This window comes from Coturnix japonica, chromosome 1, assembly GCF_054131305.1.
Source record: "Coturnix japonica strain WE chromosome 1, WE-NBRP24, whole genome shotgun sequence".
NCBI lineage: Eukaryota > Metazoa > Chordata > Aves > Galliformes > Phasianidae > Coturnix > Coturnix japonica.
Window position 1 is genome coordinate 158,574,708 of NC_140663.1, and position 19,318 is coordinate 158,594,025.

Genomic DNA, 19,318 nt, shown 5'->3' on the forward strand with positions numbered 1-19,318 from the left:
TCCAGGCATCTATTATATAAATGCTAAGCACTAGTGTCTGAAAATGCTGGCTGCAGTCCCTGTGTCTCAGCTTCCCGCTGCGGTGCCTAAACATGGCAGGGCGATCTGGAGTGCAGCCATCGCACTGGAGCCCATCCCACTGTTATGGAGCCCACTAATGTGTTGCAGCCATGTCACTTTTCATTACAAATGTCAGCTTCCAGAACACTAGTCTGGCTTTTTGGCTGGTATTGGGGGTTATAATTCAGTTCATTTTTTCATTTCTGTTACGTGTGTAGCCCTTAGTCTGAAATTGTTGTTGTTGGGAGTTGTATTAAAAACAAAAAGCTCAAAATGTTCCTGTTTCATGGGAAAAGTCTATCCAGCAATTCATTAAGTTGCTCTGATGGGAACTGAGAACCTTATTGCTCATGTTGGATAATGAAAGCATGTTTGTAATTCTCTGATCTCATTTGTTTGTGTTAGGCACCAGCTAACAATTTAATATCTTATTAAAGCCAAACTGAAATAATGTTACTGTCTCTTTGGTGCGCAGGATGCTCAGCTATGCATTTAAGAGAAAAAATAATAATAAAGTGACTGAAAGGGTCACTGATAGAGCTGGAAGGGAACCAGACCTAAATGAAGTCAGTTGTACTAGATTTCAGCAAGCAAGTACATGCAAAGCTTTTTTGTTGTAGACAATTTATTTTCATTTAAATAGCAAATGGTCATCTTAATATTGTATCCTTTTTTTGTAGACTCCCAGTTTCCAATTGACATTGCTGCAGTAAAGAAAGATCATGATTTTCTTGACAAGGACCTTGTAGAAACACTTTGCAGGTAAATAACACCTAAAGTGTCTTTTGTGATAATTTAAAAACATGAACTGGTTGGTTGCTTTTAGTGTAGTAGCCTAGCACAAGACTCATAGAGTCATAGAATCATTAGGATTGGAGAAGACACACAATCTGAGAAGGATGCAAACCCAGTGGATTTGAAATCCCTTCACTTTTAACAAAGAACCAGCAGTAATACGAGGAAATTCTGAGTAAGTGAAGGAGTCATACTTGTGTTGCACATGAACAACTCTGTGTCCAAGCACATCTGAAAAGATAGAACCTCATTGCACAGAATCCTGCAAGTACTTTCTCCAGCAGCAGTCATAACTTTCATGTTGATGTGATTCCCTTGGTACTCTTCTTTTGGCATCACCAACAGAATTAGAACCAGAACCTTATAGCACTGTAGTTAGTATAACTATTCATCAGTCTGCCCTTTCCAGAGGCTTGTGTTTGCTCTTTTTCTAGCTTTTTTTACTCTGCCTGTGATGAATATACTGTATTGCTTTGCACCCGTACTGCCCCCAGGACTTAAGAAGCAACAATTCTGTGCTAGTTCTGCGAAAACTCATTAACAGAGACACTCTGTCCTCCTTATTTCTTCTGCTCTCTTCTCAAGCTAGTTTCTTTTGCTCTTCACTTCAGTAAAGGACAAAGGAGCATCTGGCCCTTAACCAAACAGGCCTATTACATGTTATTAAAACTTGCACAACTCTAGCATCAAAATATTGAGCAAAACTCTATTTGCCCTTCTGCAACTGTGGCTAAAGTCATCAGAGAGTATACATACACTGTTCCATGGCACATTGCTCTGTGCTTGCAGGCATTAATGAGGATGTAACAGAGGACCTCAGAAAGGATTTCATACAATGATAGCAAATGGGGCTGGAAGACAGTCAATCTAACCCATCTTTCCAGGTCAGGAGATGCCGTCCTTCTCGGGGGATCCACAGTATTCTTGTGCATACCTGTCAAAATACTTTCCCAAAACTCCCTTGCTGCAAATTACTTCCCAATTTTTGTTTTACAGTTATGGGAAACAGAATATTTGTTTTATCTCTGTAGTAGCCTCTGTGTTTAAGAAATCCACAGGGGAAAAAAAAAAACAACTGGATCCTTCAGTAATTGCCCTGAGGAATGCCTTCGAGCTTGATTAACTGCTGTTCTGTATGGCCTAGTGGGAAGGATTTCTACACCCATGCCTAAGTAACATTTTCCCCACACATACATACATCCCACTGCTTTAATCTGGCACCACTTTGCTGTAGTCCAACAACTGGAAAGCGGTAGGAGGTTGAAGTCTCTTCTACCTATCTTTTCCCACTAAATTGAAGCCCCATCCAAAATTGCAAGTATGATCTCACTCCCTGTCCCATTGTCATGAGAGCAAGCAGTGAGTGGCAGTTATAGCATAGCTCTATGACTCTCCCCAACCTTTCTTTTATAAGTACTTAGCAATAGTGATACTTCAGTTACGATCAAGAGCACCCAAGACCTATTCAGCTAAGTGGTAACAGCTCACCTTTTGCTCTTTCAGATTCTGTAGACTCACATATACACATAAATGATTAGCCCAGCTTTACATTTATGATGATTTCTTCATGAGTAGAACACAAGCTAGAAATTGGTGTTCCTTTGTTTTTTCTCTCTGTTATTGAAATGCGAGATTTTAAGAACTAGAGGCTGATTACAATAATTCTTTATTTTTGCCTAAATTGAATGATGCTGCAAAGAAAATGAAAAAAGGAAAATAAAATAAAGGTTTTAGTGACTGTCTAGTAACTTCTGTAATAGTTAGATTCAGAAGATAACATGCTTTGGCTTTAATTTTTGTTGAGTGCCATTAAACAGTTTATAGTTTGGAAGGAAATTACTCTTTCTGTACAAGCCAGGTAGAAAGAGAAGTATTATATACAGGCTGTGAAGATGTGAGAGTCATGTTTTCAGTTTGCAGGCCTTTAATTTGCAGTAATTCAGCAGCGCTAAACCTTTAGCTGAGAGTGACTGACCCATAAAAAGCAGTTGTGCCAAATGTCGAGTTTCTGGTTCACCAGAAAGAGTAAACAGTGTCAGCCTCTCCCCGTTCTACAAGCTGTGTTACTGTATTAGCAACTAAACCAACATATCTTCCAAGTTTCCAAGCACACTGTAACTCCTCACAGCTCGGCTGACCACAGTGGCCAGTGTTCAACTCTTGCTTTGTTCTGTGGTGGCGTTAGCACAAGGTGAATGCCAATATATATCTATCATTCAAGAGCTGAGGGCTGTGACATGATTTTCTGAAACAGAAAGCTAAGAAAAGGTTGGTTGTTAATCCTACAGATTACCAGGTTGGGTGCCAAACTTCCATTCTTCTTACACCCAAAACTCCCACTGCCTTCAAAGTGGAGCATGGCCAAGCCTTTGCATTGGCTAATGGTGCATTCAGGCCATGCTAGTAAGCGAAGTAGGGTACTCCTTTTTACTGAGAGTATAATTTTGAACACTGAATTTCGCTGCACTTCTGGACTGAAATCAGACTCTTCACCTCATTACAATCAGCTTTCTGTGACATTCAATATACAAGATGGTAAGAGGCACAAATGCAGAGGAGCGTTTTTTACAGCAGCTGGTAGTACTTTAGTCAGAAAGCCTGTAACTCCCTGCTGCAAAAGATTTCTGTGACCTTTTTGAGATATTCTAACACTCCTGCTGTTTACAATATCATTTGATAATTTGGCAGAGCAAAGCCCAAATTGGAGGCTTTGGGGTTAGAGGCGTATCTTCTTTTGCTATCAAGAGATTCCATTCAGATTTTATTGAGTAACGAACAATAGAAAATTGCCATGCAATCTGCAGGCAAGCGCTGTCAGCCCGCCAAAATAATAATTGGGCATGAAAATTTTATAGCTGGATTTCTATGTCATTTCCAAAATAGCAGCAACAAACTCTGCTCTGGGAACTTTTGTGGCCACTGTGATAAGAGGGTGAGAAGAAAAAGCCAAACCATATTGTATGTTTTGTATTCATGTAAATACAGTGGCTGGGAATATAAAGAACAAGTATGAAAAACAAGTCTGATACTAAGGTCCTACATTTAAATTTGAACTGTGCCAAACAGCCAGCAGTCTCCTTTTTCATAGCCTGTATCTCTTTGTTAGCAATCCAGAAGTCACTGAATATGGGATAGCATACTATTAGAGTTTGAAATGGTGGTTGTATAGTCAGCACTATCTGCTGAGTTAAAATTGCTGTGGGTGCTGTTAGTAAGTTAAGGAATGACTGGATGTTGTGTTGAGGAACATGGTTTAGTGGGAGCTAAGAGATGAATGGTTGGACTGGATGATCCAGCTCCAAGTTGCTTCAAAACTATTATTCTATTATCTAGATGGCTTTTCAAGCAGGGCAATGGGTTACCAGCAAGATTTTCCAGATAATTTTTGCTTCAAGATTGTGTTTATTTGTAAGCGCTGCTTGGTGCTGTACGGCATGCAAAATGCAGACATTTTCTTCAGCTGATCAGCTTCCATCAGATGGTTTAAGTACAGCACTGGGAGTGGGATTCAGAGCCGTAAATACCCGTGTCTACTGCCACTTCAGATCTGCAAAGATAGCTCAGGCTTCTCCATGGGCTGGCTTGACCAAGGGCACCTGCAGCACTTGAAGGCCATGCCTGATAATTCTGGGGATCTAAAATAGCATTAGACTCCTGTTTCAGCACCTGAATCATTCCTTTCATGTTTAAGCATTGTATCGAGGGACACTTTGCAATGTAGGGATGATGTTTCACCATAGTGTTGACCTGTAAATAATATTAGCAGGGAACTACTTACTATAGTGAATATTCTGCAGAGCTCTCCAAACAAGAATTTAAATGCATCCTAGATGATTTGTTTTCTGTATAGTCACCTCTCCTGTGTTTATTTAATGATGTATTTGTGCCTTTTCTCAAGTCCAGATTTTGTGTTTTGTTAGCAGACATCCTTTTCCCATGTAGTGCCTCTCTTGCTTTGGCTGGGACATTAATAGCAGCCTTTTGTAGATAGAGACTTTTATTTTTTGGTTTTAGAAAGATTTGTTGAGGACTTGGCTGACAATCATCTAACAAGTTTAAGCAGATGAGAAAAGCTTTCTACCACTGCTGGCACATAACAGTGCATAAGAAGTTGGAACAGACTCCGTTTGATTGGAATTGTTAGTAACAGGCAAGCTAACAAATCTGATCATAAGTTCTCTAATGTCACTGGCAAATCTTTCTATGGTATTGGAAGAGCCCCAGACACCAAGCCATTGTTTTGTAGATGCCTAAGTTTAAAACCCAAGGATGAGCCCTTGGCTCCCATTAAGAAGTAGTTTTATTTTTGATGGAATAAGTTCCTTGTAAAAAAGCCAGATTAGAAAGTGGCCAGGACAGTGCTGCAGCTTTCTAAGCCTCCAATTTGAGCAATGATACCGGCTTGGATAGAGCTGACCTGTCAATTCTCTGCTGAGACTCGTGCAGGAAGGCAATTGCTTTGGATGGTTTTGTTTGTTCAACCATGAGCTTTCTGAACCTTTCTGTGCTAAAGAAAAAACCCTTTTTTACAGAAATACCACAGCACTTTCTTCAAAGTGTTAAGCTGCTGGCTGTCACTTTCTTCGCACTCTTCTCCTAAAGTGCATTGCTTGCTCTGGTGGTTTTAGATGGCAGACAGCATCAAACTGAGTGTAAGAAGTGTTGGCTCCCACATGTGAAGTGTTTTCTTCTGTGTCTTCTCTTCCAGAGAAGAGGTGAGTGCCTCTTCCCTGGAGACATTCAAGGTCAGGCTGGACTGCTCTGAGAAACCTGATGTAGCTGTAGGTGATCCTGTTCATTGCAGGAGAGTTGGACCACGTGGCATTTAAAGGTCCCTTCCAACTCAAACGATTCTATGGCAGGAACTCTGTGATAGGATTTCCCAGTCCCTGATCTGGCTGCACTCTGGTCTTCATCTCCAGTCTGTCAGACAGAGGAAAGAAACTCAACCCATAAGATCCAGGTAGAATCTCAGGACATCCCCAGGTCTCATTCACACTGAGAGGAAACACAGAGTGAGAGCACTGCAGTGCTCAAGTGCATCCAGGTGCCGCTGTAGAGACCTCCTGATATGCTTTTAGTGGTGCTTCTTGTAGACTTGATGGGCTTCTCCCAGTTAATGCAGAGGAGTGGGGACTGAGGTCTGAGCTTCTGGTTCACCTCTCAGTGGAAGCTGCTTCAACAAATAGAAGGACGGGTTGGAGTCCTTTGAATCTGTGTCTGTGCCTTTGTGTATTTGGAGTTGATATCAATACACAGATTTATCAAAACAAGCGCAGAACGTTGCTAAGCTGGAGCCAGAGAAAATGCAACTTTGGGTTGTGAAATTCCATGTTTGGGCAAAAGATGAGTTTTGCAATTACAGATGTAACCCCTGAGGAGGAGTGTCTGGGGGCAGAAGGTTGAAGATACTATTACAAAGCCACAAAGGCTGCAATTTATTACAAGAACATGACTACCATGCGTGTGGGGCGTGCTTGTGCATTCATTATACTCACATTAATGTGATGAGCACAGGGCTGTTCTGATGTGGCGTCAGGGTTTTATTGCCCTGAGTTAAGGAAGAGCATTTTATCTACATATGAGCAGGTGGTACTTTGCAAGGGAATTTTTTTCAGGAATATCTGCATTTGGTGAGCCAATTCTTTACAAGCAGTGGCAGTTTGAAAGGGTTTTTAATATTACAGGTGCCAGGGAGGAGGTTGCTAATGCCATAATGCTCTAGTGCTGTATGAGAGATTATATCACTGACGTGTTGTGTTTTTTTTCACATATCCTTGTGACTTATCACACATAATTCAAATGCTATCAGTTCTGGAGATTTGCAGCCTTTTCCTGGGGTGCAGAAACAAGTGGCAGCTGTTGCTGCAAAGACTTAGGAGATACCAGCAGCCCACTGAAGGGTTTTGAGGGCACATGCTTCGCTCACCCTGCTCATATTTCAGCCCTAAATGAGGAAAATGTTTACAATTTGATGTATTCAACTCTCTGCTTTTAAGAAGTAGATGATTTCATGAATTTGGACTTTTGAATATAAATAAAAATGAAGAAATGATGCTTAGCATGGTAGGTTCACGACTGAAAGAGCATGTTCTCTTGTGCTCCATCTCTGTACATGGTCGCACACTACCACATATTCACTTTCCATCGTTATTAGAATGTCATTTCTACCCATTATTTTCATGGAATAGCCATGGAATTGAAGAGCAGAGGTCTTGCAGAGATCCTGGTGACATCATTATGAAGAAATTATGGTCAAAAATGAAGAGAAATACTTCAAGATGTTAAATCTGTTTCCTTTGATGTGTGCTAATCTTTCTCTAAGACCTGTTCGTGTAGGGAAGGAACTGTCAGCTGTGAAAGAAATGTTTAATTGCTAAAAGTTCTTCTTCGTGTCAGCTTTTTAAGTGCTGTACTAACTACCAAAAGTGAGGAACTGAATCCAAAGCTGACTTTTTGTTTTGTCTTTCATGAGTGCTTTGAAATCTCTAAATCTCCAGATACTTACATGCAGTCATTTTAGACCAGCTATGTTATGTTCCTACAGAAAGCAGTTTACCTCCCTATTCTCTTATCATTTCCCCATACATCAGATGTGTTTTGATCATGCCAGTTTCCTTTGTCAAGCGCTGAAGTGTCTAAGAATTAAAAAACAATATAGAAAAACTGACTATCAAGGAATGTAAAGCTAGGACGCCCTTTTAACACAGTGGTATTGTAGCTTGGAATAATATGAACAGTATCGTTTTCTGAAGCCTGTTGTATGCAGTTAGCACTTTACAGGCAGATAAGAGAAAAGCTTTTGAACTTATGAAAAGTCATGCCCTTTAGTCCGAGTCAGCTAATCTGTTGAATTTGCTTTCTTCTGTAGACGACTGAACACACTGAACAAGTGCGCCTCAATGAAACTCGATGTGAACTTCCAAAGAAAAAAGGTAAGGCAACTTCGTGAAATGTACTGGCTTTGCCTGAGTTTTCTTGATAACAGCTCTCAAATTTGGTTTTCTAGTAAGCTCTTAAGAGTTAAGTGTATTTAACTCTGAACATGTGAGTCGGCAGTATCCAGGAGCAGAACAGTTTGCAGAATCTTGAAAATATAAAGAAAAAAATGAAAAACTGAGATGAATACAGTGGGAACAATACCACGTTGTGTTTGAAGGGCACATGCAATACTTCAAACTTTGTGTATCTGCAATTCAAGTTAGCGGGTGAAAAAAGTTGTATGTTATCCATTACTGGCTTGTTTGCCAGTGCAACGTAAGTACACAATGGAAAATGCTGCTAGGGAAAAAAAATGGAAACTCCTTGAACACAAATAATAGCTTTTCTTTATTTCTTGTACCAACTTTTTCACAGTTAAGAATATGAAAATAAATCCCATCTTCTTTACAAACTTCTATGCAGCAATGGATTTATTTGAGCTTAAAGGGTTTCAGTGGGGAACGCAGGAGCTGCCTATTGATTTTGAGTATTTTGTAACATGCCCAGTGTTAACTCTTGAATGTTTGGTTTTCCAGTCAAAAATTCCCCCAGGCGCATCAGTAACACTACAAAGATGGTGACTGGTGCTGAGAAATCTTGGTACCTATTTGTCTTTCTTAGGCTATTTGTCTGATTCTTTTTGAAGACTGCCTCCAACAGCTGCATTGTTTTGTATATTTGCAAACTTGGTTTGTTCATACTCAGTTTATTGTTGGAGGGATATTGTACAAAGAATTTTTTAAGTATTCTATCATCTGCTATTGCCCTTTTGTACCCCTTTTCACGTAGCGTAGTTAGCATGAATTTTGTTCATTTACAAGGCATTTGGGATTTCATCTCCTCACTGCCTCAGTGCTGATGGGTTTTTCTTGTCTTTGCTAAATGCCAACACTTCCCACATGAAACACCCACCTCACACCTACCGGAGGAACAGTAAACTCTCTTGGCTGTAGGATCTCTTTATGGTTTGGGCAGGTAGGCAATTCACCAAGAGGTTGTGGGGCAGATAGGCTATTTAGCAAGAAGTGGAGGTTGATCAGCAAAAGCCAACTCACCTCTACTCGAGTGGACCTGCTTGGAGCAGTTCGAGATCTGTGTGCATACACACACATACTTGTGCTCAAGCAAAGATATTGGAGCTGACAGAATTACAGAAAGCAGCACGTAGGTGAACACCAATTGTCTTAAGGAAATTTTGTTTAGATGTTATTTCCCGACTTTCTTTTGGCTTTGTTGTGAGGTTTGTGTGTTTGCTTGCTTGCTTTGTTATATGTCTAACTGCGTTAAAAATGGAGGATTGTTTTGTTATTACCATTTTTTGTTAAATTTTGCTGCCACTCCTTCCTTTTCTGAATGGGTTGAAACTCTCAGCTGCTCTCCTGGCAGATGACCATTTGTTTTGCTGTGGAGATGAGGCTGCCCTGCCTGGTACCCCTTCAGTTTATCAGCTAGGTTAGTCCTTAAATGCACAAGGCCAGGGAGAAGCAGAGCACAGAATCCTGTGGATAAAGAGGGGACAAAACATATTTGGGATGGCAGATAATGATCAAGTGAAAGTGGGAGAGAATGTAGGGGAGAGGGGATAAGGGAAGAAGAACTGCTGACAAAATGTAAATGCAAGTATAAAAGCTGAAAGTTGGGTCAGGAGTTAAAGACTGAATCAAGTAAACTTTTTTGTTTTTGTAGTAGATACTGTGTTTCCTAATAGTCTTTATGGTGATCCGAACAATGAAATGAAAAATTAGCTTGCTTTGGAGGTTCAGCATTAACAGGTTTGCACAGGACTAGAGCAGCTGCTTGAGCAATCCACCCAAGTGCAGCCAAGCAAGCTGCCAGAGGAGGTGATTGTGGAAGCCAGTGAGGGTGAGCATTCCCCACCACCTGCTTCATGCTAGGAGGTGCACTCATGCCGCAGGCTGCTCTTTTCTTGTTGGCTTCATCAATATGCACATGGAAACCCTCGTATATGTGTTGCAAGTATGTCTGTAAGCGATTTGGACAGGCAGAGATTAGCTTTTGGATTAACTGCCTTCTGCAGCTGTCGATTTATGAGAATTCCTGCCCCCAGCTGGAAGAATGTGGCAAAATTCCACTGCAAATAAACCTACTTTTTGCCTTTTGTTAGCATCCCTCTGTATCTGAGGAACGTACACCCTCAGTCAAACAGCCGTGCTATTTTAAATCAGCTGTGACAAATCCGTGAGCCAAAAACTCTTTCTCTTTGGCAAATGTTATCAGTCTCTCCTCAAGAAACTTGCCCCTTCTCGTCTTCCTAAGCATAATGGTATTAAATTGGCTTTTGAATGTGCTCCAAAGCTGTGCACTTGATTTTGACCTAGGTCAGAAGAAATACACACTCGGTGCTCCAAGATGTGTGCTCCTCCATGTGAAATGAATCGTGCCTTTCAGACTCTCGCCATAGCTGGTGACACGTCAGTTGGCAAAGTGCTCCCCACATTTTTGGGGGACTGCCTCATTTGTCAGGGCACTCTGATGTGCCCTGACAACAAGAACACTGGGTCATTCAGGATGTTTGTGGGTTCCAGAACTTCTACTCATTCCATCAGAAGAAAAAGCACATTCTGTCACAGGACACACAGTGCAGCCCAATTTGGAGTGAGTCACCATGGTAGCATTTCAGTATCCAGATAATTCATTTGTCCAATTTTATTTCTGTTGAAACACAACCATGTTTCATTACCAATTCAAGCACTACATTAAATCTTTCTTTTTACTTTAGTTTTTTTCTTCTCAATAGCAAACACCCTCTATGTTTTCTGACTGGTTCTTTGGCAGAATGTAATCCTCTCTTTGCTGTGGTCAGTTGCAAAACGTGTTTACTGCCAATGTCCATTTGGGCCCATTTCTATATAAAACCAAAACAAAAAAGAAACCCTCGTTTTCCTCTAAAACTTACTTAAAGTACATTCACTACTAAATTTATATTTATTTCTAACTCCTCATGCTCTGTGCACTCGTCTTGTTGTTTTTCACAATGTCTCCACCACTTGAGCTAGTTTCATCAACTCCAGCTTGTAAAAAATACAGGCTGAGCCCTGTGAGGTCAGTCTGTAATGTCAGAGCAGCTACAGGGATTTGTGTCAGCCAGGAATCTTCTTTAAGGTCCCTTTTGTTTGTTGGGATGTATAATAAATGAGAATGTATCTTTTTATCCCATTGATTAGTGCCATCAACACTTCAGCAGCGATGTGCTTTGTAGATATAATCACCACTAAATATTTTCAAGTACGTACCCTTGTGGTTTCTAAAATACCCACTTTGTGGCACTATGAAGACCACAATAGATGGATTTTTAAGTGCCTCAGTCTGTGCAGTCAACCACACTGTATATGCTTGCAGCAAACTGCCAAGCTGAAACGAAGGTGGAGCTGGCTGATACTGCATTTCTTCCCCACAGATACAACAGCCGAAGTAGCATTAGCCTTCTGTAGTCCCTTTCCTGCTGCATCACATGCTGCTTAATTTTTCTCTCTAGCTTGCAGCAGAACTAAAATATCCATTCATTCCTGCACACTAACACCAGCTGCAGGATCATGGTGTGTCTCAACATTAACAGATAGAACAGGAATGACTGACCCCAAATTTCATAGCTACATTTATACGTGATCTAAAACATCTGGCTGACTCGAAGTGATAAACCAGAAAGGACTTACGGCAACAAGAGGACCTGACACATTGCTAATCCCAAACTCCATCTCTTGAAGCTTCATATTATTTAAGGTTTAGAGATTCTGATAAAATTTGTTTTCCATTTTTCAATTAGACAGGCAAGTGGAGATCGTCAAAGATGGGAGATAATTTAACTATCAAAACTTCAATGAAAATTACTTCTAATAATAGACTTTTAAAATGAGATGTTTTCCACTCCCAGAATAGTCTTTCTGGTTTAACACCTTGTTTTGGTCTGACAGCCTGTCATATTTTACTGCATTCTGCCTGTTTCCAAGAATGTGAAGAACTGTGTTGATGTCATGTAGGTGAAGTTAGTTTGTTCTGCTGTAAAACAAATGTACAGGAATAATGTGGTATTAATCTGGTTGAAAGTCAAGGAAAGGATACTAATTAACAGCTGTGGGCTTCACATCCTCTGAGTGCAGCAAGTTCAAAGCTGTGTGCTTCATACTGAAGATGTGTCTTTTTTGCTCGGGCAAGCAGATGAGAGAAATGTCATAGGGAGAACTTTTTTATCCAATTTTTTTCAAGGTACATGTTGTCTGTATTTTATATTAGCTCCCAGAGCTGCCAAAGCACAAGCACAGTACTGTATGCCTGAGACTGAGGGCTCACCTCAGCAGTGGACACTGCACCATCTAGAACTGAGCATTGCTGCTCCCCTTTAGAGAATCATAGAATGGCCTGGGTTGAAAAGGACCACAATGATCATCCAGTTTCAACTCCCTTGCTACATGCAGGGTCACCAACCACCAGACCAGGCTGCCCAGAGCCACATCCAGCCTGGCCTTGAATGCCTCCAGGGATGGGGCATCCACAACCTCCTTGGGCAGCCTGTTCTGGTGCATCACCACACCATATGAAAAACTTCCTACTAATATCTAACATAAACCTCCCCTGTCTCAGTTTAAATCCAATCCCCCTTGTCCTATCACTGTCCACCCTTGTAAACAGCCATTCCCCCTCCTGTTTATACTCTCCCTTCAAGTACTGCAAGGCCACAATGAGGTCTCTCTGGAGCCTTCTCCAAGCTAAACAAGCCGAGTTCCCTCAACCTTTCCTCATAGGAGAGATGCTCCAGCCCTCCAATCATGCCTCCTCTTCCCACACCTGCCCTCAGACATACCTTGAGCAATGCTTCCAAAACTTTTTTAACTGTTGTTTTAAGCACTGAAGTTGTTTATGTGGAGATCTTGGGTACCTGAGTGGCCCACGTTGCTGTGGTGCCCATCTGCTGCCCAGTCTGTACTGCTGTGTATCTTAACACCGTCACTGCTTGGACCTTTCAAAACCTTTTGTTTTTTCTACACAGATGCTATGAGCATCAATCCTATGCAGTTTAGGGCACAGGCAAATCACCCCACAAAAGCCAAGAGGCATTGATAGGACTCATAAGTTTCCTAACAAAGAGAAGGCTTTTATTACACACTTGTTAAGTTGCTCACTGCAGTCTTTACAGTAAAATGAAAGAGGCTGTTATGAAGGGGCTGATGGCTGATCTTTCATAAGACTCAGTTCAAGGATGACCTTGCAAACTGTTGCTCACATGAAATAGCAAAGTAACACTAATTTAAAAAAATAAATTAATTAATTAATTAATTAAAAAAACAAACAAGAAAAACACCTGCTTTTAATGTATGCCACTTGGTATTTTCTAGAGTGAAGATTCAGATGAAGAAGACCTCTGTGCTATCAGTAATAAATGGACTTTCCAGAGAACCAGCAGACGATGGTCTCGAGTGGACGACATTGATGCTTTACTTCACCAATCAGACAGACATGGATCTTCTGGGGATATTAAAATGAAAAATACAACAAGCAGTGAGAGTGTCCTTACAGATCTGAGTGAACCTGAGGTCTCATCTGTTCACAGCGAGAGCAGTGGGGGAAGTGAAAACAGGAGTCCATCCAGCGTTAGCAGCATTGCCAGGGAGACCTGCAACTGCTCTGGCCAGCATGAGAGCACACAGCTACCAGACTTAACGGTGATAAACACTGCCCTGTCCCCAAAGGACAATGTAAAGAATGAGAAACCAATGCGAACCAAAAGAAAAACCTTTCTAAAGCGCATGGAGACGCTAAAAGCAAAAGGTGTGCATGGAAAGCTAAAAGGCTCGGGAAGAGCGGGTCCTTTAGAGATAAGCAGACCTGTTCTTCAGTGTGAGCCGAAATCCTTGAAGGACATGCACTGTGTACAGATAGTCAATGGGGATCTCCAAAACTTAGCACAAGATTCATGCAAAAGAGGACTTTCCTTTTCTGCCAAATCCAGCAGTGAAAGCAGTCAGTCTGAAAACAGCAGCAGCGGGGTGAGCACACCGTGTTTGAAGGAACGCAAATGTCATGAAGCAAACAAGAGAGGTGGGATGTACCTGGACGATCTAGATGTTCTAGCAGGAGCAGCTTTACGGCAAGTGGTGGACCAAAACCGCAAAAATGAATTTCATTCCCAAGAGAACTTGGTTGTGCATATTCCCAAAGACCACAAGCCAGGGACCTTCCCAAAGGCACTTTCTATTGAAAGCCTCTCACCTACAGACAACAGTAATGGTGTAAACTGGAGGACAGGCAGCATCTCTTTGGGAAAACAGAACTGCTCTACTCCAAAAGAGGCCGGATTGATGGCTTGCTGTCCTAAAGAGAGCAGAATTAGTATTTATGACAATGTGCCAGGTTCCCACTTGTATGCTAGTACTGGAGACCTTCTGGATTTAGAAAAAGGTGAACTTTTCCCTCATTTAGATGACATTTTGCAACATGTCAACGGACTCCGGGATGTAGTAGATGGTTGGTCAAAGAATATATTGCCAGGTATGCCAGCTGATGATGTGTCGGTCAGAGAGCCTCCATCATTACCTTTCCAGTCACCCACGCAGATCACGCTTGATTTTGAAGGAAACTCTGTCTCTGATGGCCGGACCACACCAAGTGACATGGACAGAGATGGGACATCCCTGAATGAATCAGAGGCTACTGGTGTTAGGGAGAGGAGAGACTCTGGAGTGGGGGCATCTCTCACAAGGCCAAGCAGGTAGGTAGCAGGTTTTAGTATGGAAATCCACCTTTCCTCTTGCGTTAACAATAAGACAGACTGTGAAATATGGTAAGTGAAGCAGAAGCTCTCAGTCCAGGAGTCATGGGGTTGACATCATTACATCATTACAATTGTACTCATCCGGTATGGGAAAGGGGACTTCCCAGGGAAAGTGTGGGAGTTCTGGAGAAAATGCATCCTACTATGGAATTTTTTTTAAGTGCAGTCAGTGGAGAATTGGCCAGCTAAGGATTTTTTTCTCTCTCTCTTGATCCATAATATTCAATTACATAATAGGACACTGTATATATTTTGGAATCTTATTTTCAATTTGTCTTTCAAATAATGAACTCTACTGCGTATGCATCAGTAGTCTCATGCAGCTTTTTAGGCTCTGGTCTACTTTAAAAATGTGTCCCTTTGTTCACAAAGAGTATTTCCCTACCCTGCCCCAAATCTAACCTGTTAATAAAAGATCAGGATGAGTTCTGCAAAGCCAAGGGAGCGTGGCTCTGGGTAAAGGCCTTTGTGGATCCATACTGCTGTGGGTTTGTGTGCGCAGAAGCAGGGAGCAAATACCTGTTGCTTTCTGATTTGCAGTCAGTCTTGAATCCTCACAGAGAATTCTTCCATGCCACAGCTTATTGCTTCCCGTGGTTGCTCACCACTATCACAAGCAAGTGAACTCGGGAAAGCTGCTAAGTAAATAAGCTGTGTCAAAGTTTGTAGGAATTGTGCCAGAATTCATGTTTAGCAAAACAAGAAACTGAAAGGTTTTTTCCAATATATACAGTATATAGAGATAATATATTGGAATAAAGAGAAGATGTGAGTGTCTCAGTAGTTTGGTGGTTATGGTTCTTACCTAGAGGAGACTCAGCGTTCTCAATCCCTTCTCTGAAAAAATCCTCCGGTGTTTAAAAATAGAGATAGTTGGAAAATTTCATCTACAAATACCTCGGTGGTTAGACTGGTCTCCTGAGAGGTAAGGGACCAGGCATCAAATCCTATTTCTGAGTCAGGAAGAGAACATTTTAATCTGGAACTCCCACCTACTGTTGAAGTGTGTAGGCTAATGGGCCTAAGAAGTCACACTCTGTCCTTTAGTACGTGTACAAGACCCTCATCCTCTTGGGAATTTAAGGTAAAAAAAGGAAATAAAAACTTGAAAATTTCCAGAATAAAAAGATCAAACATTGCTTTGCCTCCAAGCTGTATTTTCTTTCAGTTGACTCACCATGCATGGTAATATGCATATGTTTTTGCATGTTTTGTACATTTCCTTATCTCACAGTAGACTTATCTTTTTCTGCCCAAATAAGAGTTCTGTCTTTTTCTGTTGTTTTTATTTGTTTGTTTGTTTTCTAAAGGCAATTACGATGGCACAGTTTCCAAATTTCTCATCGTCTCAGCCACTCCATCGCATCACTTCACATCAGTAATCAGTCAGCAGCCCAGCTGAATCTGCTGCAGAAATTCTCTTTACTCCGTCTTACAGCCATCATGGAAAAGTACTCCATGTCAAACAAACATGGCTGGACCTGGTAAGTACCATCAGTAACTGGGAAAATTAGTGTAATTAGAAGGGAAGAGTTTTTCCTAATTCTATTCTTTTGATAGCAAACTGAATTAATACAGTTAGGAGGTACAGTTGACAGTAACTGTAGCATTTGAAACTGTCTCTTCTAATCTGTTCCTACCTAGTAACTCAGTGGCCAGGTCGGATCCTGGAGATCTGACTTCATTCCTGTGCCCTTAACAGACAAGCAACCTCAGCTTCTCTAGCAACACTTGTGTTCCAGAAAATAAACAGGAGTAGGAGGAGAATGCCTGAAAGGAGGAAGTGTTTACAATAAGTCTTCCCCGAGATTGATTTGGTGATTCAAAAAGGAACATCTGCTGATAGTATTTCATGTATTTGATATTGTTTTGTTTGGGCTTTAAAAGAACAGTTTGAAGAATTTTGAGTACAAATGGAAAGACACACACTTTACCCTAGGTCTGGGCTTGCATTGAAGTAAGCTTGTAGTTTTAACAGCTGTAACACCTACCTGGTTACTCAGACAGCGGAGTCAGGGGAAGATGGGCAGGAATGGAGACAACATGGTCCCTTTGTATCCAACCAGCCACAGAAATCTGCGTGTATAATAGTTTACTGAGCCTGATGGACCACATGGACTGAGGTAGCCTGGAACAGAAATGAACATAGACAAGAGATTATAAGTATCTGAGAAATAATGAAAAGGATGTTTCTTCCTAATACTTGGATTCTGTGACCAAAAATAATATGACTTGACATTAATATTGTGATTCCCACTTTCAAAAGACTTAACCAAAATTGCCCTGAATTCTTCTGTGTGCTAAATAAGATGAGTTTATATTCAGAAATGGAGAAATAGATACAGGGGACTACCTGTGAGAACGACCTCAAAAAGAACAGCCACTCCAAAAAATTTTAAGTCTAATCTGAGGAAGTCAGGTTGGCTGCCTCTGTGGTCAGTGGAAGAAGACAGGCAACCTCAAAGGCAACTCATTCTATCCAAGCCAGAAGGTTTGGGTCAGGCTCACCTCACACTGGTTATAGAGGTAGTCAGGACTGCTAAGTCTTTCTAAATCCAGTTTTAGAGCTAAAATTCACTAAGATGAGCCTCCAGCTTGCAGTTTGCTTTTGATGAAGTTCCCTCTGGCTATGACAAGAAGTCTGTGCTGAAATGAATCTCACCCTATGCAATGCCAAACAGGCAGATTAGAATACAGCAAGTTCTAGATCTTGCTGTTTGTACTGTGGGTTCCCTCCATGACAGATATTTCTTCAGTTTGTATAACCAGTCTCTTAAGAATTTAGAAGCAGTGGGACTCTATAAATAGCTTAGATCTATATGCTGTTTTCCTTCAACAGGTCATTTAATCTTAGTTTTATCTCCTTCTCACATGGAAAATTTTCATCATATTCAGGTCATTTTTTTTTTCTTTTTAATTTCACTGTAGTCATGACTCTCACAGAGGGAATCCAGTTTCTTTTGTTTTCACCATCAGTTATGGAAGAAAGCAAGCTTAACAGCTTCACTTAAGTAACTTGGCTAGAATCAACTGTATGACTCTGGGGATGCATCAGACACACAGGGATTTCCCACCATCGTTTATTACTGTAAATTGTTCAACAATAGAAATGCTAAGTTATGTAACTAATATTATAAAACATGGTTCAGTACAGTAGAGAACTGAACTTCCTTTTCTTTTAGATACCCTCCCTCTACTCTATGCTGTGCTATTCCATTGAGTCCTTAATAGATATTTTAAACTATTTTGGCTTCAGCTGGATAGCAGCTACACAGTAAATGTGTTTTGCCAGTGATGACTGTTACGCTATGTCTTAGAGCCAGAGGCCAGCTACCTATAAAAGATGTTAAGATGTCCATTGATTATACAGTTTGTAAAGTGTTGATGTATTACACATTGAAAATTACTTGATCACCTTTATAAAATAGGAACTCGTCACAGTTACCAATTTCTGCTGGCAGCGTTACTCAGAAATGCTCTGTAAATACTCAGATATTTTCATGCACTCTGTTCATATCAATTTTCAGGTCTGTACCAAAGTTCATGAAGCGGATGAAAGTCCCTGACTACAAGGACAAGAACGTCTTTGGCGTGCCCCTGATAGTTCATGTCCAGAGAACAGGACAGCCTCTTCCCCAAAGCATTCAGCAAGCACTACATTACTTAAGGGGCAACTGTTTAGATCAGGTGAGAACTTTGCTATCAGAAATATGGTTGATTTTTCTACAGAAACACTCTAAGCAAACAGTGGGGAACCTTTTGGTACTTAATACCAGAATTATGTGAAGAGTCTTATATCTCATGTTGGGCCCAGATCTCTTCCATGGATTTGATACTTGGTACCAATACTGACCATTTGTTATTTTGCAATTTGTGTTCAATGAATTAGTTGAATTATTGTAGATATAACAGTCCTGATGACTTGTATACAATGATTTGCCTCTAGGTATGATGTGAGATTTTCGTGTCTATTAAGTCAGTCCTGGAAAAAGCTCAGGAGTCCCATTTTCTACTTGTATCTGCACTGCTTATGCTTCACTTCTGCCAGTAAGAGTTAAATGCATTCACCATTTCACAAGATATGTTACAAAAAGTTTTATTTACTTAGCAAAGAAAGAAAAGTCCAAGAACAGAGAGCAAACTCAGCAAAATATTCCAAGTATTCTGTTGACAAAGTCAGACATATCCAGATAGATTTGGGTCAGCACGGGTTCAATGCCAAAGCCATTATGGTACATTTCCTTTTATAGCGTTCTTAGCTGCAACAAGCCAACTGGGGGGCCTGAACACTCAAAGCATTTCAGATGTTTTCATTCCCTTTACTTACAGAGCAAGAGCATAGTCGTCATATTTTTATTGTTCTTTCCCTAAGAATGATGAACATAGGGCTGAGAGAAACCCCCTGGCTCACTGAGTTCAGTTCTTTACTATTGTTGGCATCATGTCATATAACCTCTTCTGTAACTGCAGTTAGATAGTTTTAAGTTCAAAAGGAGAAACCAGAATCTTAGTCTGCAGACTTTCCCAACTCTGAGCAAACAGGGTGTGGGTGGAAGTGGTCAGTTCTCTTTCTGATCCTTATTCTGTCTGCTGTTCATGTTGTAATATTTATAGAATCATAGAGTCTTCATTGGAGAAGACATTCAGGATCACCAAGTCCAACTACCAACCTCACCTACTGAATTCCATCACTAA

General features: G+C 40.8%; 1 protein-coding gene across 6 annotated transcripts in view; it reads left to right on the plus strand.

Annotated features, from left to right (window-relative positions):
* Positions 1-19,318, plus strand: part of STARD13 (StAR related lipid transfer domain containing 13) — a 271,061-nt gene that overhangs the window by 233,179 nt on the left and 18,564 nt on the right. For all 6 annotated transcript variants that reach the window (XM_015852032.3, XM_015852033.3, XM_015852037.3 and 3 more), the window contains 5 exons: positions 741-822; positions 7,727-7,790; positions 13,188-14,560; positions 15,934-16,107; positions 18,151-18,310. In XM_015852032.3, coding sequence (XP_015707518.2) covers positions 741-822; positions 7,727-7,790; positions 13,188-14,560; positions 15,934-16,107; positions 18,151-18,310 — 1,853 coding nt within the window. The remainder of the gene's footprint in view (positions 1-740; positions 823-7,726; positions 7,791-13,187; positions 14,561-15,933; positions 16,108-18,150; positions 18,311-19,318) is intronic.